General features: G+C 37.4%; 1 protein-coding gene and 1 pseudogene across 2 annotated transcripts in view; both read left to right on the top strand.

Moving 5' to 3' along the window:
- LOC105499361 (integrin subunit alpha 2) overlaps positions 1 to 22,407 on the top strand; it is a 103,557-nt gene that overhangs the window by 6,153 nt on the left and 74,997 nt on the right. Inside the window, exon 1 of one of the 2 annotated variants that reach the window (XM_071098942.1) lies at positions 7,190 to 8,000. The exons of the other annotated variant lie outside the window; for it this stretch is intronic. Within the exon in view, the coding sequence (XP_070955043.1) occupies positions 7,943 to 8,000 (58 nt within the window). The 5' untranslated portion in view covers positions 7,190 to 7,942. Of the gene's footprint in view, positions 1 to 7,189; positions 8,001 to 22,407 lie in introns of those variants that run through there. 2 annotated transcript variants of the gene reach the window in all.
- On the top strand, positions 5,923 to 6,050 carry LOC139363989 (U4 spliceosomal RNA; annotated as a pseudogene).

The following is a 22,407-nucleotide window of genomic DNA, read 5'->3' as shown; positions in this document are numbered from 1 at the left end:
TGGTGGTAAAAACTCAGATAGTGGCAGTAGGGAAAGAGATTGGAGGATTTATTGGAAAGGCATTAAAGAAGAAGAATGAACAGGATTTGATGATTGATTTACTATGGAGGTGGAGAGAGAGGGAGAAGATAAGGCTGATGCTTAGGTTTCTGATATGGACAAGTTAGTTGATGTGCCATTCGCTGAGATAAGCAATGCTGAAGGAGAGCAAGTTGGAGGAAAAAGATCAGTTCAGGTCAACAGATTGAGTTTGAGACACCTGGATGTACACCTGGATGTATATGTCTAATTAGCCAATGTAGTGGTGTTAGGAACAGGCAGGAAAGTAAGATGGGGATAGGGATTTAAGATTCATTCATTGGCACCTAGAGAATAATTGAAGACATGACATTAACAAGATGAGTCAGGCAAAGAGACTGGAAGAGAGCTTTGGCCATGGCTCAAGGAACTGCTTTAGAGGGTCAGATGAGGAAGAGGAGATGTGAAGGGAGAGAGTAGGAACAGCTGGAGAAGTAGAAAGACAACTGCAAGAACTGGGATAGCACACAAATATTTGGAGAAAGAAGAGGTAGTGAATAGGGTCAACCTCTTCACAGAAGTCAAGCAAGTTGACAGTCTTGAAGGGCAGTCTACATGGAGTGAAAAAAGAGAAATCAGAACAGAGTGGCCTGAGGAGTAAATGGAAGATGAGGAAAGGTAGAGAGTGTGACAAAATTTGGTATGATAGTGAAAGGGAGGAGAGAGTAGCAAGAGAGGTAAAATGGGAGCAGCTGCCTTTAAACAAACATGGGCAATGCTTGCATAAAAATTATTATAAGATTTTTTATTTCTGTTACTTATGGTGCTGCATGGTACACTTGCAATGTTTTAAAATTGCATTGAGGTATATGTATGTGGCAGAGATTCATTGCACAAGAGAAACTGAGGGAAGGGGAGGAACTTCGATGACTATACAAAAGATATTATCAGAGAGAAAGGAGAGGAAGAAAGTTAGGTGTCCAGCACCAGTAGCAGCTCTGGCAGAAAAGAGCCCCTGCTTAGAAGCTACAGGTGATCATGGGAAGGTAGGCAAAGCAGACTCTGGGCTATGAAATAGAGAGGATATTAATTAATCAGAGAAAGGTGAAGTTGATCCAGGCATGCAAAGAGGGAAAGAAAGCAGAGGTATGGAAAAAGGTACCTCTTATCCTCCAGGGTGGCTGCTTAGATTGATGAGCCCATTTATACATTTTGGTTTCAAACATACTTTTCACACTACTGTAGTTATGATTAATAAGCTGCTTTTAGGGCATGTAATATATAACACTCCAATTCCAGTGGCAGAATTAATATCAGTGCTTTAGTCAGATTTCCTAAAAACCAAACGAGTTCTTTTAGAAATATAGATTTATGTTTCTCCAGTTAAGCTTTCAATTCCTGTTTTCTATCTAGTTTAATAAAGATCCCCAAAATAATCCTATTAGAAATAACAGTCTCATATATCACAGAGAAATAGTGTTGGCTCTGAAAGATTTTGCTAGTAAAATGTGAAAGCTTTTTGCCCTGTAACTTAGTGTTGTTTTCAAAGCATTTTAAAACATTTTCATTGAATCATAAATTAGAACAGAAGTTGATGTCTATTCTTAATTTTGTTAGTCATAATTAAAGTGCTTATATTCAAGTGTTTTATCCAGTCTATGCCTGCTAACTCTTGAACACGTAATTTACATTTTAGAACCAGTATAAACTTGAACTGCATATTTGGCTAATGCTTTCAGCTCCATAGGCTGTTGGGACAGTTAATGATTTTCAAATATATTTTACTTCCTTTGAGAGACTCGTCTGTTCTGTTGCCCAAATAGGTCACAGAAACTTTGCAATTCTGTCAGCAAAGATGCCTGCATTATTGTCTTGTTCTGAAAAGGTGACTGCAAGTCTTCCATGTATTCGTTTAAAGAGTCTAGAGACAGTTTTTGCTACAGAAGCCGTATATAACTCCTGACCACTGAAAGGCTTTCTGTATAAAAATGAAGTCAATGTTTAAACAGAGCAATGGAAATAAAAGTGTTCAAAAAAATGGAAATAAAACAGAGCAATGGAAATAAAAGAATCACTGTATTGTCAGTGTAAGAGATTACTTCATTGTGTTTTGAAAGGCATGAGCAAAGCTATCGCGCCGATGGATGCCTTGAACATTGGCAGTTGTCATTCTCCGGGATTCATTTGAAGGTGGCCTTTGTTTGTCTTTGTGCGGGCCTGATCTCATTTCCATGGATACCATGTAGAAATGCAGACTGAACACAAGCTGGCTTCGGGTCAGTTCAGGCAGACAACTCTATTCCAAATTGTTTACCAGTTGCCTTCAGGTCCTTTAGCCAACAGCTTCTTGGGTGCTTGTTAGAATAGAGACCCCAAACCATCCTGGATTTTATAACCTCTTCTAAACCATATTCTGAATGCTGGTGCAGAAAAATAGATATTTCAAAATAGTTAGCTTAGTTTTCTATGTTTTTATTAACATTGTTCCCTGGGTGGAGAAGGGGAAGGAAAAACCTAGCCTTAGAAATTGGAGCACTTTTATGTGATCTTTATTATCTTTTCAGTATAAAAATGTAATAAATAGCCCTAAGGAAAAAATCTAATGCCACATTGAAAAATGATTAAAAATTTATGTAAGTAGTCATGGTAATTAAGAAAGCCTTTTTATTACACAGCATTTAATTTTTGCTACTCAAATAATCAGCCTTTAATATATTAGTGTCATTTTACTTTTTTTTTTTTTTTTTTTTTTTTTGCTATGGTTCAAGTGAGCTATCACCTTAGCTATTTTTAAAAGTGAAGTCCCAGACCGAATGCAATGGCTCATGCCTGTAATCCCAGCACTTTGGGAGGCTGAGGCGAGCAGCTCACCTCAGCCTGAGAGGCTGAGGTCAGGAGTTCTAGACCAGCCTGGCCAACAAGGTAAAACCCCGTCTCTACTAAAAATACCAAAAAATTAGCCAGGCTTGGTGGTGGGTTCCTGTAATCCCAGCTACTTGAGAGGCTGAGGCAGGAGAATTGCTTGAACCTGGGAGGCAGAGGTTGCAGTGAGCCAAGATTGGTGCCACTGCACTTCAGCCCCGGTGACAGAGCCAGACTGTCTTAAAAAAAGAAAAAAAAAGGAAAAAAAAAAAAGGCAAAGTCTCATGAGCTCCTACTTTTGTTCATGTCCTCTCTTTTGTTAGCCCCAACCTCTATTCTATGCATCATTCAAATCTTAATTTCAATGAGGTTCATGTACCCTAGGAACCCTACCAATCTTCTCATCTAATTTAGATATCACTCCTCACTTGGACCCTTCCACAACAATGTTACATTCTATTTCAGTAACCCATCAGAACTCGGCTATAGCTCCTACAGACTGCAAGTTGAGAAGACAGGCCCATATCATCTTCACTTGTATCAAGGGTTCTTGGCACTATTTTATTCAATGAGTGAAGAATCTATGAACCATGTATGACAGCTACTGTAACGGGATTAAAGACACACTTTCTGAATGAAAGCCAAGCTGAGAAATTTCTACTTCTTTCCAATTAGTATATGCAAAAATAATTCTATTTGTAAGTATATCTGAATTTGCTAAAATATTCCTTTAGTTGATAAATTTGTTTTCACTTCTTTGACAGACTTTGTTTGCTTTTAAAATGTTTTTCCTTTTTCATGACATGTCTAACTAGGATAGCTCTGTTGACAAGCAACAAGATTAATGAAAGTACTAGGACAGTACAGATATCATTTTTTTCCCCAGTCCCTTTTCTGTTCTCCTTTTCTGTTCTCATAAAGCAACACTATAATTCATCTTCAGCTTGACTCTCCCTCCCACTAAATACACATTCTTTAAGATTACCTTCTGTCCTACTTATCATTGTATTTCAGGAGCCTAGCTTATAGTAAGCACTCAGAAAATGATGTATTAAAAAAGAAAGAAAAAATCAAAATTCAAATACAGTAAATTTAAAAACCTTTATTTATTGTAAAATGTAAGATACGTGGAGACAAATGCATAAAAGGTAAATGTACAACTTTTTAGGGCTTGGGTTTCATTTTACTCTACTTAGAATTAGTAATTTTGTTTGTTACTATTTCACAGACACTGACACAAGACATGAAACTTCTGGGTCAGAGACAAAGGTCTTTATTACTCATTGCACAGCAAGCAACTTGATCAGCATATTTGTGTTGATACCCTTTGCCCACCAAGACACAGAGGGGCAACACAGAGGGCCCAGATAGATGCCTAAACATGCAGTAGGTTGCATTACAGAAAAGGAACACTGAGCTTGGTGAATCTGCTGTTTTGTGGCAAATCAGAAAGCCTGTTCTTTGTCCCACAGGGAGATGTTACCTCATTCTTCAAAGCTGTGCACTGCAAAGATACACCTGAGAAATGCTATGGTAAAGAGTCATCAGGGTCTTGCATCTGAGGCATACTCAGCAGATATATAGGTGTGTGAGATCTCCATGGAAGCAGGTCTCCCAACACAGCTTAACACATTACTTTTTAAACTGTTGTGTAACCACAACTCAGATAAAAATAAATAAATAAATAAAAGATTTCCAGGACACCAGAAGTCCTCTACATGTTCTTTTCCAATCACAAATCCATTTCTCTAGCCTTATTTTTTTGGCAATAATTTCCTTGCTTTCATTTATACTCCTACTAGTTAAATATACATCTACACTCAAAGGCTTAATTTTGCTAGATTTAAAGTATACACACACACAATTATACAATACATATTATTTTGTTTTTGACTTTTTTTAACGTTACATTTGTGAGATTAATCTATATGTTACACATAGATGTAGTTCTTTTGTTTTCACTACTGTACAGTAAATAGTATAGTATTTTTATCACACAGTTCTCCTTCATCACTAGATTGCTAAGAGATTTTTTAAAGTGACAATTGAGTATTAACTTTTATAAATATTTTTCTGCATCTTTTGGTGATTACATAAATTTTTCTTCTTTATTAATGTGGAAAAGTACATTTATTGATATTAAAATATGATGAAAACCTGGTATTTGTGGTATGAACCCAAGTTGATCAACATGTTCTTTTTATAGGTTGCTGGATTTTGTTTAGAATTTTTGTATTCATATTCATGAGTGTGACTATTCTATAATTTTTATGTTTCTTACTCTCTCTATGGTATTTTCCCTCCATATGTCTTCCTACACTTCATTCTGGTTAGTTTCTTTTATCCGATATTACTATTCACTAATTGTTGTTTCAACAGTGTGTATTCTGGAGTTAAGACATTCATTGAGTCCTTAATGTTGTTTATTATATTTCTCAGTTTATGAGTTTCTATTTGGTTCTTTTCTAAATTTCTTTGCTAAAATGTTTAAGTTTAGCTTGTCCCCTTCACAACTTTTGTAAAGTTAGCGCTGGTTCTCATTTATGTTGCCTTCTTTCTTCTGGTGCCTGCTTATCTTAGCTAGACATTATATTAGAAAAAATTATTTGACAAAATAGTTTGAGGCTTGGGTGGTATTTTTCTACGGAAAGCATTTTCTTTTTTTCTTTTCTGTTTTTTTTTTTTTTTTTTTTTTTTTTTTTTTTTTTTTTTTTTTTCTTGACGAAGTCCAACTCTATTGCCCAGGCTGAAGTGCAGTGATACCATCTTGGCTCACTGCAACCTCCGACTCCCGGGTTCAAGCGATTCTCCTGCTTCAGATTCCTGAGTAGCTGGGAACACAGATGTGCACCACTACGCCCAGCTAATTTTTGTAGTTTTAGTAGAGACGGGGTTTCACCAGGTTGGCCAGGCTGGTCTCGAGCTCCTGACCTCAAGTGATCCACCCACCTCAGCCTCCCAAAGTGCTGGAATTACAGGTGTGAGCCACCACACCCAGCAAGAAAGCATTTTCATTTGCTTCTATTGAGACAATACCCTAGAAGCTTTGCAGTGGCAGTGTGATGACCAATGAGGTTTATCTGAGGTGTGATTATTGCTAATTGAATCAGTACCCTGAAGGTACTAGGATTCCCTAATATTTTCATACAATTTCAGGGCTTGATTTTTTATAGGTTACCCAGACAATTCATTCAAGGGCTGCTTTACTTATGGTTCACATGTCATGTAAGGAGCAGTAGTTTTGAGTATAAACTGTATTCCTGGGATGAATTATCACATACCCCACTTTTGACAGGTCTTGGATTTCACTTTTCAGATCCTTTTTAGGATTGGCAAATCCCTTTCCTCACTGTCCTCTAGCAAGACAAAAAGTGATTCAACTCCCCAGCACTTTGAGAAGCTAAGGCAGGAGGATTGTTTGAGGCCAGGAATTTGAACCTAGACTGGTCAATATAGGGAGACTCTGTTTCTACAAAAGAAAAATTTTAAAAATTAGCCAGGAATCATGGTGCATACCTGTAGTCCCAGCTACGCCAGAGGCTGAGGCAAGAGGATCATTTGATCATTTGAGCCTGAGAGGTCAAGGCTGCAGCAAACCTGGATGACAGAACAAGGCCCTTTCTAAAAAAAAAAAAAAAAAAAAAAAAAAAGTGATCCAACTGTCTGCCTGAGTCATTTCTCTGAACTTCCTTCTTCACCCCATTTTCTTAGCAATCTGATGCTTTAGAAGACATCTAAAATATCTTTTTTTATACTTCTTCCAATGTTTCAGTGATCTTCAGTGGGAGAGTTGGTTAAAACAACAAAGTATTTTATTGCCAAAGGAGAAAATCTAGAGTAGTGCTTTAGAGTCCCTTTTAAAAAAATATTGATTTTTAATTTTCCAAATTCCCCTCATACTATTTACTGATATGGCATTTAACTGATGGAAAATTAGATTTTTTTTCAAAATGGATTAAAGCAATATTCAATATTGGTTAGTATTCTAAAAATGTAATTTTATAATAGAAAACATTTTTAGCCAATACATTTAACTGACTTTTTAATATATATCTGTATATTTACTCACATTAATTACTCCCTTTTCTTTAACTGTGAAGTAAATGTGTCCATTGAAATACTAAACTTGATTAATATTTTTATTTTGTGAATTTTCTTCATAAAGTTGAATATTTAAATATCTTTAGAGAAAAATGACACATACTAAAATGCTCAACAGAAAAAATATTTATATTTCTTTCTTTTGACATTTACATGTGATTATATGAACATAATCTTTTCAAAGATATACTCACTATTTAGATGCAATGAATACTGCACTTTTTTCACATAATATATTTTGTATATACTTTTCCATGTGAGTTTTATATTTATAACTTTAATGCATCCTGCCATGCCATGGTTAACTTTTGTCCCATTGTTGGATATTTAGGTTGTTTCCTGTGGGATATTTTGCCCCCCACTGTAAATAATGTGGCTATAAACATCATTGTACTAGAAGTTTTTTCTTTTCTTTTTACTTCTGGATCATTTCCAGAAGGGGCATTACATGTCAAAGAGTGTGTGTGCTTTTTAGCTCTTGTTGCATATGGAACAGTGTAGCCATCTGTAATGTGGAATTTATCAGTTTCACCAACATTAGATTTTCATTTCCTTCTTGAAGTTTGATGGATATAAAGTGGTGCTCCATATTTATTTCCATTCTTTTTATTCATGAGGGTGCATTTTTTCAAGTTATGATTTTAAAATGCCTATCTTTTGAAAAAAATATTTTTAGAGTAGGGTATTCTAGAATTTTGACCTAGAAGAAACTTCAAGATATTATCTAGTTCAATGTCCTGCTTTATTCTTATGATAACCAACCTTGAAGTGACTAAAGCCCAGGACTCCAACCTGAACAGAACACTCCAGCCAGCATACTGTCCATCATTTTAAGCTACCCATTGGGTCTCCTCAAAATCTCTTTGACAAACTGCCCTTTGTCTTTTATTCCCCACAGGCTGATTACAGTCCATTTTCACTTGAGGAATGGCAGTCTTCTAGTTAAGATTTCCACACTTCCATGGGTCAGAACCCTTTAAGGGAGAGGGAAGACATTCTGTTTGCCAGAGCACTTGACTGTGAGTAACTGAATCTGTAGTCTGTTCTGGTTATCCCTTGACATGTAACCAGTCACCCCAAAGTTTAGTGACATAAAACCACAACCTCATTTATTATCTCTCATGGTGTCTTGGGTCAGAGCTTTGAGAATGGCTTGACTGGGCAGCCTCACGCAAAGTCTCTCACATACTGTCAGAGGGAGGCAGCTCTCTCTCTTCCTGTGGTATCCTCAAGCCTCTCCACATGGTGCCCTCGGAGTAAGTTGACTTCTTGCATGGTGAGTAGGGCACCAAAGGCAACCATCCCCAAAGAAACTAGCAGAATGGATGGACTTTTGTAACCTTGGCTCAGAAATCACATATAACTGCCTCTATTCATCAAAGCAATCACAAAGTCTCACCTAGATTCAGGGGGAGGAGACTTAGATTCCACCTATGGATGAGGAGTGTCAAAAAATTCCCAGACATATTTTTAAACAAAGTAGTAAGTTAATGAACTTAATGGTCCTCACAAGACCATTGATTGTTTATTTTTTTCTTTTTATTTTTTAGAGACAGGGTCTCACGATGTTTGCCCAGGCTGGTCTTGAACTCCTCAGCTCAAGTGATCTGCCCTCCTCAGCCTCCCAAAGTGCTGGGATTACAAGCTTTTAAGAGACCATGCGAGGCCCCATTTGTTGTTTAGACCAGTGTTTGGGCATGGATATTATTGACAATTGGGGCCAGGTAATTTTTTTGAAGTAGTAAGGTAGGGTGGGGGTGTCTGGTCTGTACATTGTAGGATATTGATCAGCAGCCCTGTCCTCCACCCACTAGACGTTAATAGCAATACACTACTCCAGCTGCCCCAGAGTGACAACCAAAAATATGCCCAGACATTACTAAATATCCTCTGAGGGATAAAATTGCATCAGTTGAGCACCACTGCACTAAATAAACATATATTAAGCACATTCAATGTTCATGGCAACATAAAGAGAACTCTAACTCTGGAGAGTAAGTTAAATCCCATCATTTTTCTGAGTGACTTTAGATAAGTCATAGGCAAACAATTCCCTACCTTGTTGGGTCATTAGGAAAATCAAAGGGGATTATAAGTGAAAAAGTATTTTGCAGATTGTAAAAGCACATAGAACATTATTTTAAAAAATCAGTACACTTGGTATGCATTCATTTTTATCATTACTCATTTATTTAAGGGACCTTCTTAAGGGACTTTTGTGGAGTGCCTATCATATGCCCACACAGAGTGTCAAGCCTGGGGAACTGGAGGATTGAGGCAGCCAGCCCCTTTCCAGAAGCTCTTCTTTCCATTTCTAGTATCACCTGTACAGAATAGCAGCACCTAGATCCTTAGTGAATGTAAAGTTTGACACTTAAAGCAAGGACTTTTTAAGAAAATCGCATCTTTCTTTTTTTAATAAAAGCAGGGGAAATGTTATGCCACTACATTCCAAAAGCAGTTGTAAGGGTCCTTTTGTGCTTTTGGCTTTTGCTCTAATGTTTTGTTTAAGGACTAGAGTCATAAACCAAACATTACAGAACTTAAATCTTTACACAGTGTGTGGTCATTTCCAAAGGGCTACAACTTCTAAGTTTAGTTGCTTTGTTTTCTTTGGAGGGGGAGGGGAGGACTTTCTACTTGCATTACTGTCCTTTCAACATGAAGACAATACCTTTGGAAAATGAGATTTCCTGTGGTGACGTATGCGTTCAAAAGATCTCATGTGACCTGTGATCATTTCCCGTTGCCATGCATATTCTGAGTGATGATGAGATACACTTTAGAGTTTGAAGTCTATTTGCTTAGGTTCAGAGTCAGGGTCTGAGTAACCCCACTTCCTGTTTGTGTGACTTCCTGGAGGGTCCATGGATGGATAATATTTTCTTGGCTTTTGTGGTGTGCTTCTCATGCGCCTCAGCAAAATGCAGCAACATGTCATCCTCCTACCCATTAGACAGCAATTTTCAGAAACTTAAATATAAATTTGCTCAGGATACACTTTTATGTTAGAGATGAAAGTGGGGGCCTGGCACGGTGGCTCATGCCTGTAATCCTAGCACTTTGGGAGGCCGAGGTGGGCAGATCACTGGAGGTCAGGAGTTCGAGACCAGCCTGGCCAATGTGGTGAAACCCCGTCTGCACTAAAAATACAAAAATTAGTCAAGCATCATAGCGGGCACCTGTAATCCCAGCTAACAGGAGGCTGAGGTAGGAGAATCGCTGGAACCTGGGACCTGGGAGGTGGAGGTTGCAGTGAGCCAAGATTATGCCATTGCACTCCAGCCTGGGCGACACAGAGAGACTCTGTGTCAAAAAAAAAAAAAAAAAAAAGAGAGATGAAGGTAGGATAATACATTTATACGCCTTATTAAATTTTTCAAGAAGTGTGCCCCCCTCAGTAGCACATAATGATACTAATCATAAAAACAAAATCTACTAAGTACTTACCATTTGTTAGACACTGCATTGAGCGTTTTATATGCATTGTCTGACCACAATGAGATAAACATATACATGATATCTATTTTACAGATGGAAAAGCAATGGCTTATACAAAACAAGGAAGTCGCTCAAGGTCATAGAACTATTCAAACCTCAGAGGCCAAGCTCTTAGGCACTGTGATATACTGTTGGCTTTGCTCAGTAAATGGACCTTTCAGCTTAAAAAATGCTGCACATCACAAACTAACACAGAAACAGAAAACCAAACACAGCATGTTCTCACTTGTAAGTGGCAGCTGAACAATGAGAAGACATGGACACAGGGAGGGGAACAACACACACTGGGGCCTGTCAGTGGGGGCGGGGGGAGAGAGAGCATCAGGATAAGTAGCTAGTGCATGCTGGGCTTCATGCCTAGGTGATGGGTTGATGGGTGCAGCAAATCACCATGGCACACGTTTACCTATGTAACAAACCTGCACATTCTGCACATGTATCCCAGAACTTAAAATAAAATTTAAAAAGAAAAGAAAACTTACAATTGTGAAATTTAAAAAAAAGATGTACATCTCTTAATGGTATTAGCATACTTCTGCCATGCCATCGCCCCATAATATAGTCAATCTTCTTTTTAGGGTTCTCCTATAGCTAAATTTTTGAAAAAGTTAAATGTTCTGTCAAATTCTAAGTAGAAAATACAGTGTGATTATTTTCATATGTATATATAGGTATATATTTTTAAAATTAAACTGTCTTTTAATTCATTGATGTATATACCTGCACAGTAGCCTGCATTCAAGCATTTTCCTTTGAATCAGTCTAGAACTCTGAGGATTTATTAATTAAACTGTTCTTTATTAATCTCCTATTATATTCATAACTTATTGTTAGGTGGAAAGGTGAAACAATCAGTGTTTATTTGGTGATTATTATTGAACCGCGACCATGTGCAAGGCATTACTCTAAGTCCTGGGGAATGTATCAGTGAACAAAATAGACACAACCCCTCTCTGTTAGGGTCAGAGGCATATTTATCATAAAACAAGTGAAGCTGAAGTTTCACGGGCCTTCCCTGTGCACTTCCCTTCCTCTGTTTTCACAGTGCCAGGTATTTTCATTCAACATGCAAAAGGTTAAAGTCACCGTCTCTTTTCTATCCTAACACAACATATTTCAACAACAAGAACATCAAAAAAAAAAAATCCATTAATCGACTTCATCAATTCAAAGTTTCTGGATTAATCACTGTAAAACAAAGCATGAGGTGCCTTGAAATGCTGTAGCTCCTATGCAAACTTAGAAAACTGTCCTAAACTGTGCATGGCATTACAAACAGGGAGGTGTGAAAGTGAAAGGAGCTTGTCCTAACTACGAATAATGATAATTTTAACAATTCAATTTAGCATGCTAGAAGAAGAAATGAATTCTCTTATTCTCTTTAGAGAATATGACTTGATAAAATCGCTGTCATGTGAAGAGGCGATCTAGAGCAGAGCCCCAAACTAGGAAAAAACGTGGTACATAAGTGCATCAGGCAGTTAGAGTTCCAGGAAGCACACTACAGTAAGAGCTGCCAGTAGTGAGCATCAAAGGAGTTGGAAGAAAGATACGTACAGGCTAGGATGGTCAGAAAAGAACCCAACCAGAACTTTGTAGAGAAGTGGCTTGTGAACAGGGGCATAATACAAGAAATACTAACTTCAGTTATATCTGTTTTTTCCATACATTGCCTCAAGATATGTGAGACATATCCTGCTAATGAGCAAGTTAGGTGGCAGGCACTGACTTGCTAAATACACAGAAAATATGCTATTTTGAGTGAGAGAAACAGGGGGAGAGAGAGGGAGAGAAAAAGAAGAAAGTTTATCCTTTCACATAGAAGCAATTTAGGAAGAAGTGGAGAAGTAGAAAGTGACTTCATGAGATGGTATTTCTAGTAACTCTTGGGCCAACACACTTTCTTCTGTATTTCACTGTCTTCCTCTCAGTCACTGAGAGACAGCAAGTCTACCAGATGGTGGCTCACCCTCCAGCAATCTTATGGAAAAGAGGGAATCTATTGAGCTGTTAGGAAGCACTAACTCATTATAAATGGACATTAGAGGCAATTGCAATGGGCTTTTGGAGATGTTCCTGGCTGAAGATTGAATTTTTGAAATGTGAAAGGGACTCCAAATGATCTAAACACATGCCACAGTACTCCAGGACTTGATGCAGTTACCAAACAAAACGAAAACAATTTTGGATTGTTTTCACACAAAATATAAACCTTAAATGATACAACTGGAATTAGTGTATATCTGTCCTTATATTTATATCAGTGCACAAATATATGGACAGAATTATCTTCAAAACCTAAAATAGTAATTTGGAATTTTCTGGTGTAATCTACTTTCTCCTTGTATTAGTCAGCTCGGGATATCATAACAAAATATCACAGACTAGGTGGTTTAAACAACAGAGACATATTTTCTCACAGTTCTGGAGGTTAAAAGTTCAAGATCAAGGCTCTCTCAGGGTTGGTGTCGGTTTCTACGGAGGTCTCTCTTCCCGGCTTAGAGATGGGTGCTTTCTGACTGTGTCCTCACATCACCTTTCCCTATGTGTGTCCTGAGAGAGAAAGATCTCTGGTGTCACTTCTTCTTGTAGGGACACCAGTTATACTGGATTAGGGCTTCACTCTTAGGACTGCATTTGACCTTAATCACTTCATTAAACACTCTGTCTCCAAGTACAGTCACAATGGAGGTTAGGGTTTCAATACGGGAATTTTGAGAGAGACACAATTCAGTTTGTAACACCCCCTTAGGGTTAATGGTATTTTAAGGAGTTTATTTCTGGCCGTGGCGGTGACGCTCATGTATTTCTTTGATGTGAACACAAAGTAAGTGTCAAACATATGATATATGGACACACTGTAAAAAACAAATAGCCACAAATCATGAAGCAGGATGTTGTCACCAGATGTGAACTACAGTCTGTCTCTCTGCCTCTTAAAATTGAGATAAGATTTATTCAAATACCTATTCCATTCTTATAAGAAAATGCAATGCCCTCTCAAGATTTCTCTGAACTCCCAGGAGATGTGCATTTTCATTACCATTTGTGCCCTCACTTCCTGACTGCAGAGTATTTATTCTCCACTCTGCCAGGTGTGGTATTTGATTTTGACCCTAGGTATAGTCAATACATTAGCCTGATACTGTCTCATGGATGCCGCCAGATGCCATGACATGCATGAGTCAGAGAAGGACTTCATTACTCACAGCACAGTAGGTAGCACAAGCACGAGCATGCTTCTGTCAGTTCCCCTTTCCCCACTCTAGTCTCATGGTGTTATATGAAGGTGTCTAGACAGACATCTGCACACAATGGGGTGCACTACAGGAAAGAAACAATGAGCTTGGTGGACCTGCTGCTTTATAGCAAGCAGTCAGCAAGCCTGCTCTTTGACCTAGGGTAAGAGATTATCTCACTCCTCAGTATTATTCACCATAAACATAACACTAAGAAATGGCTCAGATAAATAGTAGTCAGGGCTTTGCTTTCTTGATATGCTCATTGTATTGAGTTGAATGGTGGTCTCCCCAAAATATGTCTCTATTCTAATCCCCAAAACCTATGAATATTACCTTATTTGGAAAGAGGGTTTCTGTTGATTGCCTTGAGGAGACTGATGGTAATAACATGAAGGCTCAAGCTACTTCTGATGAGAGCTCAGAAGGAAACGAAGAATATGCTGTAGGAAACTTCAGGAAATATCCTTTTATAGTGGCAGAAAATTTGGCCTATTTGGGTCTTATAGTTGTGCAGAAAGCACACAGCTTTTAAGTGAGGAGCTTGGATATTTAGCTGAGCAAATTTTCAAGCAAAATATTCAGGGTGTAACCTGTTTTTTCCCTGCTAGATACAGTAAATTGTGAGAGGAAAGAGATAAATTAAAGGACCACCACTTGATGATCTGGCAAATTCTCAGCCTATCCAGATTGAAATAAATAAATATATATATATGCATGCTAAGTCTTATGATATATGAATATATATATTCATATATATATATATGCTAAGTGCTATGGACTAAATATTTGTGTCTCTCCAAAATGCATGTGTTGAATTACAATCCCCAGTGTGATGGCATTTGGAGATGGAGTCTTTGGAACATAATTAGGTCATGTGAATATAGTTCTCTTCCTGCCTTGTGAGGATGCAACAGTAAGTCAGCAGCCTAAAACTTGGAAGAAGACTCTCACCAGAACTTGACCATACTGCACAATGATCTTAGACTTCCATCTCCAGAACTGTTAAGAAATAAATTTCTGTTGTTTTTAAGCCACCCAGTCTATGGTACTTTGTTATAACAGCCGGAACGAAAACACTCATATTAGGAGTTTCATTGTTGGAAAAGCATGCTCTGAAAGCAAAGGGTGTGGCTAGACATCCTTTTGTGGAACAGATTAGGTATGTGGTTGCTGGATCCTCTCAGATATCTCAGCAGCAATCAAAATAGTGAGGTTATCCAGGAAAGATTTCCTTGGGAGAGCTCTTTTGTTTAGTGGCATGAATCCTGCATTACCTACATAAGAAACCTACAAATTTTTTAAAGAATGTTATATCAGCAGAAACATTGCCATCTTTGACGGAAGGTGATCGAGAGGCAGAGGCTAGAGGAGCTGTTGAGAGCCCAGAGGCCTATGGTTGACAGCCCAGAGAACAGAGGCTCGAGCAACAGAGGATTATTCTCAGGCCTTGAAATCTAATGGAAAATTTCCTGCTAGGTATCAAATTTGTTTAAGATTGGTGACCCTTTTACTCTTTCCCATTGCTGCCTTTTGAAATGGGAATGTCTATCAGATGCCTGCCCCACCATTATATTTTGGAAGCAAATAACCTATTTTCTAGGTTCACAGGCCTAGAGATGGAGAGAAATTTTGCCCCAGGACAGATCATGCCTGGCACCTCACTCACACCAAATTTAGATGATGAAATTTGGGACTTTTGAGCTGACAATATTTAGATGAGATTTTGAGCTCAGAGTTAATTCTGTAATGGGTTGAGCCGTTTGGAAATGTTGAGATACCTTAATGAATGTGTTTTGCATGTGGCATGAATGTAAATTTTGGGGGGCCAGGTGACAGAGTATAGTGGCTCCCAAAAAGATATGTCCATGTCTTAATCACTGGAACCAGTAATTGGAAAAGGGGTCTTTACATATATAATTTAAGGATCTTGAGATGAAAATATCCTGGATTATCTGGGTGAGACCTAAATCCAATGACAAATGTTTTTGTAAGAGTGAGGCAGAGGGAGATTTGACACACATAAAGGGGAGGAGGCAATGTGACCACAGAGATAGATATTGGAGTGATGCAGACACAAGTTAAGGAATGCTCACAGCCCCAAGAAGCTAGAAGAAACAAGAAATGAATTCTTCTCTGGAGCCTCCAGAGGGAGCAGAGCAGCAGAGCCTGCCTACACCTTGATTTTGGACTTCTGACCTTCAGAACTGTGAGAGAATAAACTTCTGCTGTTTTAAACCACAACATTTATGGTAATTTGTTACAGTAGCCAGAGGAAACTAATGCATCCATTAAGACATACAGAGGGTCAAGAGACCCATAGAGGACTGTCTTTCCCAGCAGACTAATCCTCTAGTTGTTCCTTTATTTTGCCTAAAAGGTTGAATTTTCTTCCTTAACTTTCCCACAAAATCATTCATATATAACCTTTGTGTGTGTAGTGAGCTTTTTCCAAGGTGTGGTGAGATCAGAAGCAAGCCAACTACAGCAATACAAACAGGCTAGACTACCGTGTTAGGCATCCCTGTTTCTGCAAGTTTCCAACCACACTGCTATGTTGCTGGTCATCCTTTCTTTCCCTCTTGTCATTGTTCCTGCTTCCCTCAAAATCCTGTTCAGCTTCCTCCTTAGTGGCCCTGCCTCTTTATTACTGATACCCTAAAAGTTTTCTCTGCACCTCAGTTTATCAAGGATTTTTCTACACAAAGATAGTTTCTCTCTAAAATATAAGTATAAAATATTTTCCCCATTAAATAATAAATGATTGCATCAGAGTAATAGTGTTTAAAAAGAACTTTGGGAGATTCCATGTAGTGGTGGTGAATATGTGAGTGGGAGTGGGGGAGTGAGGGAATTGATAATAAGGGAGGAAGGTAGGATGGGACCAAGAAAACCCGGAATCAGAAGGATGTTGGAATTAGAACCAGTCAGAGCTACAGAAACAAGGTCCTCAAGGCTGAGAATATGGTCTCATGCATCCAGACATCAAAGTTACAAAGTGGAAGAATCTGCCAACTTAAAATGTAAGTAATGAGTGTATTTGAAAACAAATTTGTCATCATTGATTTTAGCAAAATCTGTGTAAATTAAGTACAAAGAAATTGTCATGGTTATAAAAAAAAAATCCTTGGGAGCAGTAAGGGGTTATTTATATGTAAAATATCATTATAGTCTTAGGAAGTTGAGCACAGCCTAGCTGTCATTCTGCACTACACGCTAGAGTGGAGATTTCCTCAGGATGAGGACTGTATTTTGAATTTCAATGATGATTAACAGTTTCTACAAGGTGGGAAATTATTCTCCTACTGCACACTCTTGCTAAGAATTTTTAATGTTTGTGGATGCATTTGGATTTATTTGGATAAAAAAGGATGAGTTTGTTCCTAATACACATGAGATAGCTTTAGTTTTCTGTTCATGGTACCAGAGAGCAACATTATATCCAAATGGTGACTTGAATTGACTGGAAAGTTTTAAAGAATGTTAAAAAAATTAATTTCTATTTTTACTTTTGGAGAAGGAAGAAATGATTTTGTCTTAAGCATCAGCATTTATTGCTCTCTATTGTTATTTTTAAACAATAAGACTTGGATTCAAGTGGGAGGTCATACTGCCTCTATTTAAGTTAGTCACATTTACCTAAAGGTCTTGTCAGATAATATAGCTTTAAAAAAAAAAAAAAAAAACTTTTATTTTAGGTTCAGGGGTACATGTGCAGGTTTGTTATATAAGTAAATTAAGTTACACGAGGGTTTGGTGTACAGAAAATTCATCACCCTGGTAATAAGCATAGTACCTGATAGGTAGTTTTTCAGTGCTCAACCTCCTTCCACCCTCCACCCTCAAGTAGGCTCCAGTGTCTATGGTTCCCTTCTTTGTGTCCATGTGTACTCAGTATTTATCTCCCACTTATAAGTGAGAAAATGTGGTATTTGGTTTTCTGTTCCCGCATTAGTTTGCTGGGATAACAGCCTCCGGCTCCATCCATGTTGCTGAGAAGAACATGATCTCATTCTTTTTTATTGCTGCATAATATTCCATATATATATATACCATATTTTCTTTATCCAGTCTACCCTTGGTGGGTATTTAGGTGACTCCATGTCTTTGCTATTGTGAATAGCACTGCAATGAACATGGGCATGCATGTGTCTTTATGGTAAAACAATTTTAGTCCTTGGGGTATATACCTAATAATGGGATTGCTGGGTCAAATGATAATTCTGTTTTAAGAAGTCACTAAACTGCTTTCCACAATGGCAGAACTAATTTACATTCCTACCCGCAGTTTATAAGTGATCCCTTTTCTCTACAACCTCACCAGCATCTGTTTTTTTTTTTTTTTTTTTTTTTTTTTTACTTTACTTTTTATTGCTAGCCATGCTGACTGGTATGAGATGATATCTCATTGTGGCCTTGACTTGTATTTCTCTAAAGATCAATGGTGTGGAGCATTTTTTCATATACTTGTTGGCCACATGTATGTCTTCTTTTGAAAGCATTGGTTAATTTCCTTTGCCCACTTTTTAATGGGGTTGTTTGGTTTTTTGCTTGTAAATTTGCTTAAGTTCCATACAGATTCTGTATATTAAACCTTTTTCAGATACATAGTTTTTGAATACTCTCTCCCACTCTGTAGGTTGTCTGTTTACTCTGTTGATAGTTTATTTTGCTGTACAGAAGCTTTTTAGTTTAATTAGGTCTCACTTGTCAATTTTGTTTTATTGTAACTGCTTTTGGCATCTTTATCATGAAATCCTTGCCAAAGCCAATGTTCAGAATGGTATTTCCTAGATTATCTTCCAGGGTTTTATAGTTTCAGGTTTTGCATTTAAGTCCTTAAATCTATCTTGAGTTGATTTTTGTGTATGGTGTAAGGAAGGGGTCCAGTATCAATCTTCTGCATATGACTAGCCAGTTATCCCAACACCATTTAGTAAATGGGCAGTCCTTTCCCTATTTCTTTCTTTTTTTTGTCAACTTTGTCAAAGATCAGATGGTTGTAAGTGTACAACTTTATTTCTGGGGCTCTCTATTCTGTGACATTCATCTATGTGTCCATTTTTGTGCCAGTACCATGTTGTTTTCATTACTGTAGCCTTTTAGTATAGTTTGAAGTTGGATAATGTGATGCTTCTAACTTTGTTCTTTTTGCTTATTTTTGCTATTCAGGCTCTTTTTGATTCCGTATGAATTTTAAATTAGTTTTTTTTCTAATTCTGTGAAGAATGTCATTAATAGTTTGATAGTAATGGCATTGAATCTATAAATTGGATTGGGAAGTATGGCCATTTTAACAATATTTATTCTTCCCAGCCACAAGCGTGAAATGTTTTTCCATTTGTTTGTATCATCTAGGATTTCTTTTAGAAGAGCTCTGTAGAGATCTTCCACTTCCCTGGTTATCTGTACTCCTAGGTATTTTATTCTTTTTGTGAATTTTGTGAATGGGATTATTTTCTTGTTTTGGCCCTCAGCTTGGACGTTATTGATGTATAGGAATGCTACTGATTTTTGTATGTCAATCTTGTATCCTTAAACTTTGCTGAAGTTGCTTATCAAATCTAGGAGCTTTGAGCAGAGACTATGACATTTTCTAGGTATAGAATCATATCATCTGCAAACAAATAGTTTGACTTCCTCCCTTTCTATTTGGATGCCTTTATTTCTTTCTTTTGTGCGATTGCTTCAGCTATGACTACCAGTAATATGGTAAATAGGAGTGGTGAGAGTCAGCATCCTCGTCTTGTCCTGGTTCTCTAAGAGAATGCTTCCCACTTTTGCCCATTCAGTATGACATTGGCTGTGGGTTTGTCACAGGTGGTTCTTATTACTTTGAGGTATGTTTCTTCAGAACCTAATTTGTTGAGGGTATTTAACATGAAAGGATGTTGAATTTTATTGAAAGGTTTTTCTGCATCTATTCAGATGATCATGTGGTTTTTGTTTTTAGTTCTGTTTATGTGATGAATCACATTTATTAATTGGCGTATGTTGCACCAACCTTGCATCCGAGGGATAAAACCTACTTGATCATGGTGGATTAGCTTTTTGATGTGTTGCTGGATTTGACTTGCTGGTACTTTATTGAGGATTTTTCTTCTATATTCATCAGGGATGTTGGCCTGAAGTTTTCTTTTTTATCGTGTTTCTACCAGGATTTGGTATCAGAATAATTCTGGCTTCACAGAATGAGTTAGGAAAGAGTCCCTCCTCCTCATTTTTTTGGAATAGTTTTAGTAGGAATGGTACCAGTTCTTCTTTATACATCTGGTAGAATTCAGTTATGAATTCGTCAGGTCCTGGGCTTTTTTCTGGTTGGTAAGCTTTTTCTTACTCATTCAATTCCAAAACTCACTATTCATCTATCCAGTTTCAATTTCTTTGTGGTTCAATATTAGGAGGTTGTATGTTTCCAGGAATGCATCTATTTCTTCTAGATTTTCTAGTTTGTGTGCATAGAGGTGTTCATAATAGACTCTAAGGGTTTTTAGTATTTCTGTGAGGTTACTGATAATATCTGCTTTGTCATTTCTGATTGTGTTTATTTTAATTGCCTCTCTTTTTGTTTTTAGTCTAGCTAGCAGTCTATCTTCAGAAAAAAAAAAAGAAAAGAAAAGAAAATAAACAAAAAAAAGAACTCCTGAATTCCTGAATTTGTTGATCTTTTGTATGGGTTTTTGTACCTCAATTTCATTTAGTTCTTCTCTGATTTTGGTTATATGTTGCCTTCTGCTAGCTTTGGAGTTGGCTTGTTCTTATTGTTCTAGCTCCCTTAGGTGTGATATTAGGTTGTTAATTTGAGATCTTTCTAACTTTCTCACGTGTATGTTTAACACTATCAACTTTCCACTTAATATTGGTTTTACTGTGTCCCAGAGATTCTCATATGTTCTATCTTTGCTTTCATTAGTTTCAAAGAATTTCCTGACTTCTGCCTTAATTTCATTGTTTACCCAAAGATCATTTAGGAGCAGGATGTTTAATTTAGATGCAATTATTTGGTTTTGAGCAATCTTCTCCATATTGATTTCTGTTTTTATTGTGCTGTTGTCCAAGAGTGTGGTTGGTACGACTTTTTGAATTTTTTTAATTTGCTGAGAATTGTTTTATGGCTAATTGTGTGGTCACTGTTAGAGTATGTACCTTGTGCAGATGAGAAGAATGTGTATTATGTTGTTTTGGGGTAGAAAGTTCTTAGATGTCTATTAGGTCCATTTGGTCAAGTGTCAAATTCAGGTCCTAAATATCTTTGTTAGTTTTCTGCCTCAATGATCTGTCTAATACTGTCAGTGGGGTGTTGAAGTTGCCCATTATTATTGTGTGGTTATCTAAGTCTTTGTAGGTCTCTAAGGACTTGTTTTATGAATCTGGGTGCCCCTATTTTGGGTGCATACATATTTAGGATAGTTAGATCTTCTTGTTGAATTGAACCCTTTACATGATATAATGCCCTTCTTTGTCCTTTCTGATTGTTGTTGGTTTAAAGTCAATTTTGTCTGAAATTAGAATAGCAGCCTCTGCTTTTTTCACTTCTCTGTTTGCTTAGTAGATTTTTCTCCAGCTCTTTACTTTGAGTCTACAGGTGTCATCACATGTGAGATGGGTCTCTTGAAGACAGCATACAGTTGGGTCTTGCTTCTTTCTCCAACTTGCCACTCTGTGCCTTTTAATTGGGGCATTCAGCCCATTTATACTCAAGGTTCACATTGATTTGTGTGAATTTGATGCTATCATCATGTTAGCTGATTGTTATACAGACTTGATTGTGTAGTTGCTTTACAGTGTCAATGGTCTATGTACTTAAGTGTGTTTTTGTGGTAGCTGCTAACAGTCTTTCCTTTCCATATCTAGCACCCCCCTAAGGACCTCTTGTAAGGGAGAGGTCTGGTGGTAACTAATTCCCTTAGCATGTGCTTATCTGAAAAGGATCTAATTTCTCCTTCAGTTACGAAACTTAGTTTGGCTGGAAATGAAATTCTTGGTTGGAACTGCTTTTGTTCAAGAATGCTGAATATAGACCTCAAATCTCTTCTGGCTTGTAGTATTTCTGCTTGTAAGGTTTGTTGTTAGCCTGATGGGGTTCCCTTTATAGGTGGCCTAGCTCTTCTTTCTGGCTGCCTTTAACATTTGTTCTTTATTTTATTTTCGGCTTTGGAGAATCTGATGACTACGTGTTTTGGGGATGATCATCTTGTCTGGTATCTTGCAGGGGTTCTCTGCATTTCCTGAATTTAAAGGTTGTCCTCTGCAATGAGGTTGGGGAAATTTTCATGGATGATATCCTCAAATATGTTTTCCAAGTTGCTGTCTTTCTTCCCCTTTCTTTCAGGGATACCAATGAATCATAGATTTGGTCTCTTTACATACTCCCATATTTCCTGGAGGTTTTGTTCATTCTTTTTTATTCTTTTTTCTTTATTTTTGTCTGAGTTAATTCGGAGAACTGGTCTTTGAGCTCTGACATTTTTTCATCAGCTTGGTATATTCTGCTGTTAATACTTGTGATTGTATTATGAAATTCTTGAAGTGAGTTTTTCAGCTCTATCAGATGAATTTATTTATTTCTTGAAATAGTCATTTTGTCTTTCAGCTCCTGTATTATTTCGTTGTATTCCTGAGATTCCTTGGATTGGGTTTTGACTTTCTCCTGAACCTTGATGATCTTCATTTCTATTCATATTGT

Source organism: Macaca nemestrina, chromosome 6 (assembly GCF_043159975.1).
Source record: "Macaca nemestrina isolate mMacNem1 chromosome 6, mMacNem.hap1, whole genome shotgun sequence".
Lineage (NCBI taxonomy): Eukaryota > Metazoa > Chordata > Mammalia > Primates > Cercopithecidae > Macaca > Macaca nemestrina.
The sequence above is the reverse complement of the archived record's forward strand: the minus strand, read 5'-3'. Positions and strand labels throughout refer to the sequence as shown.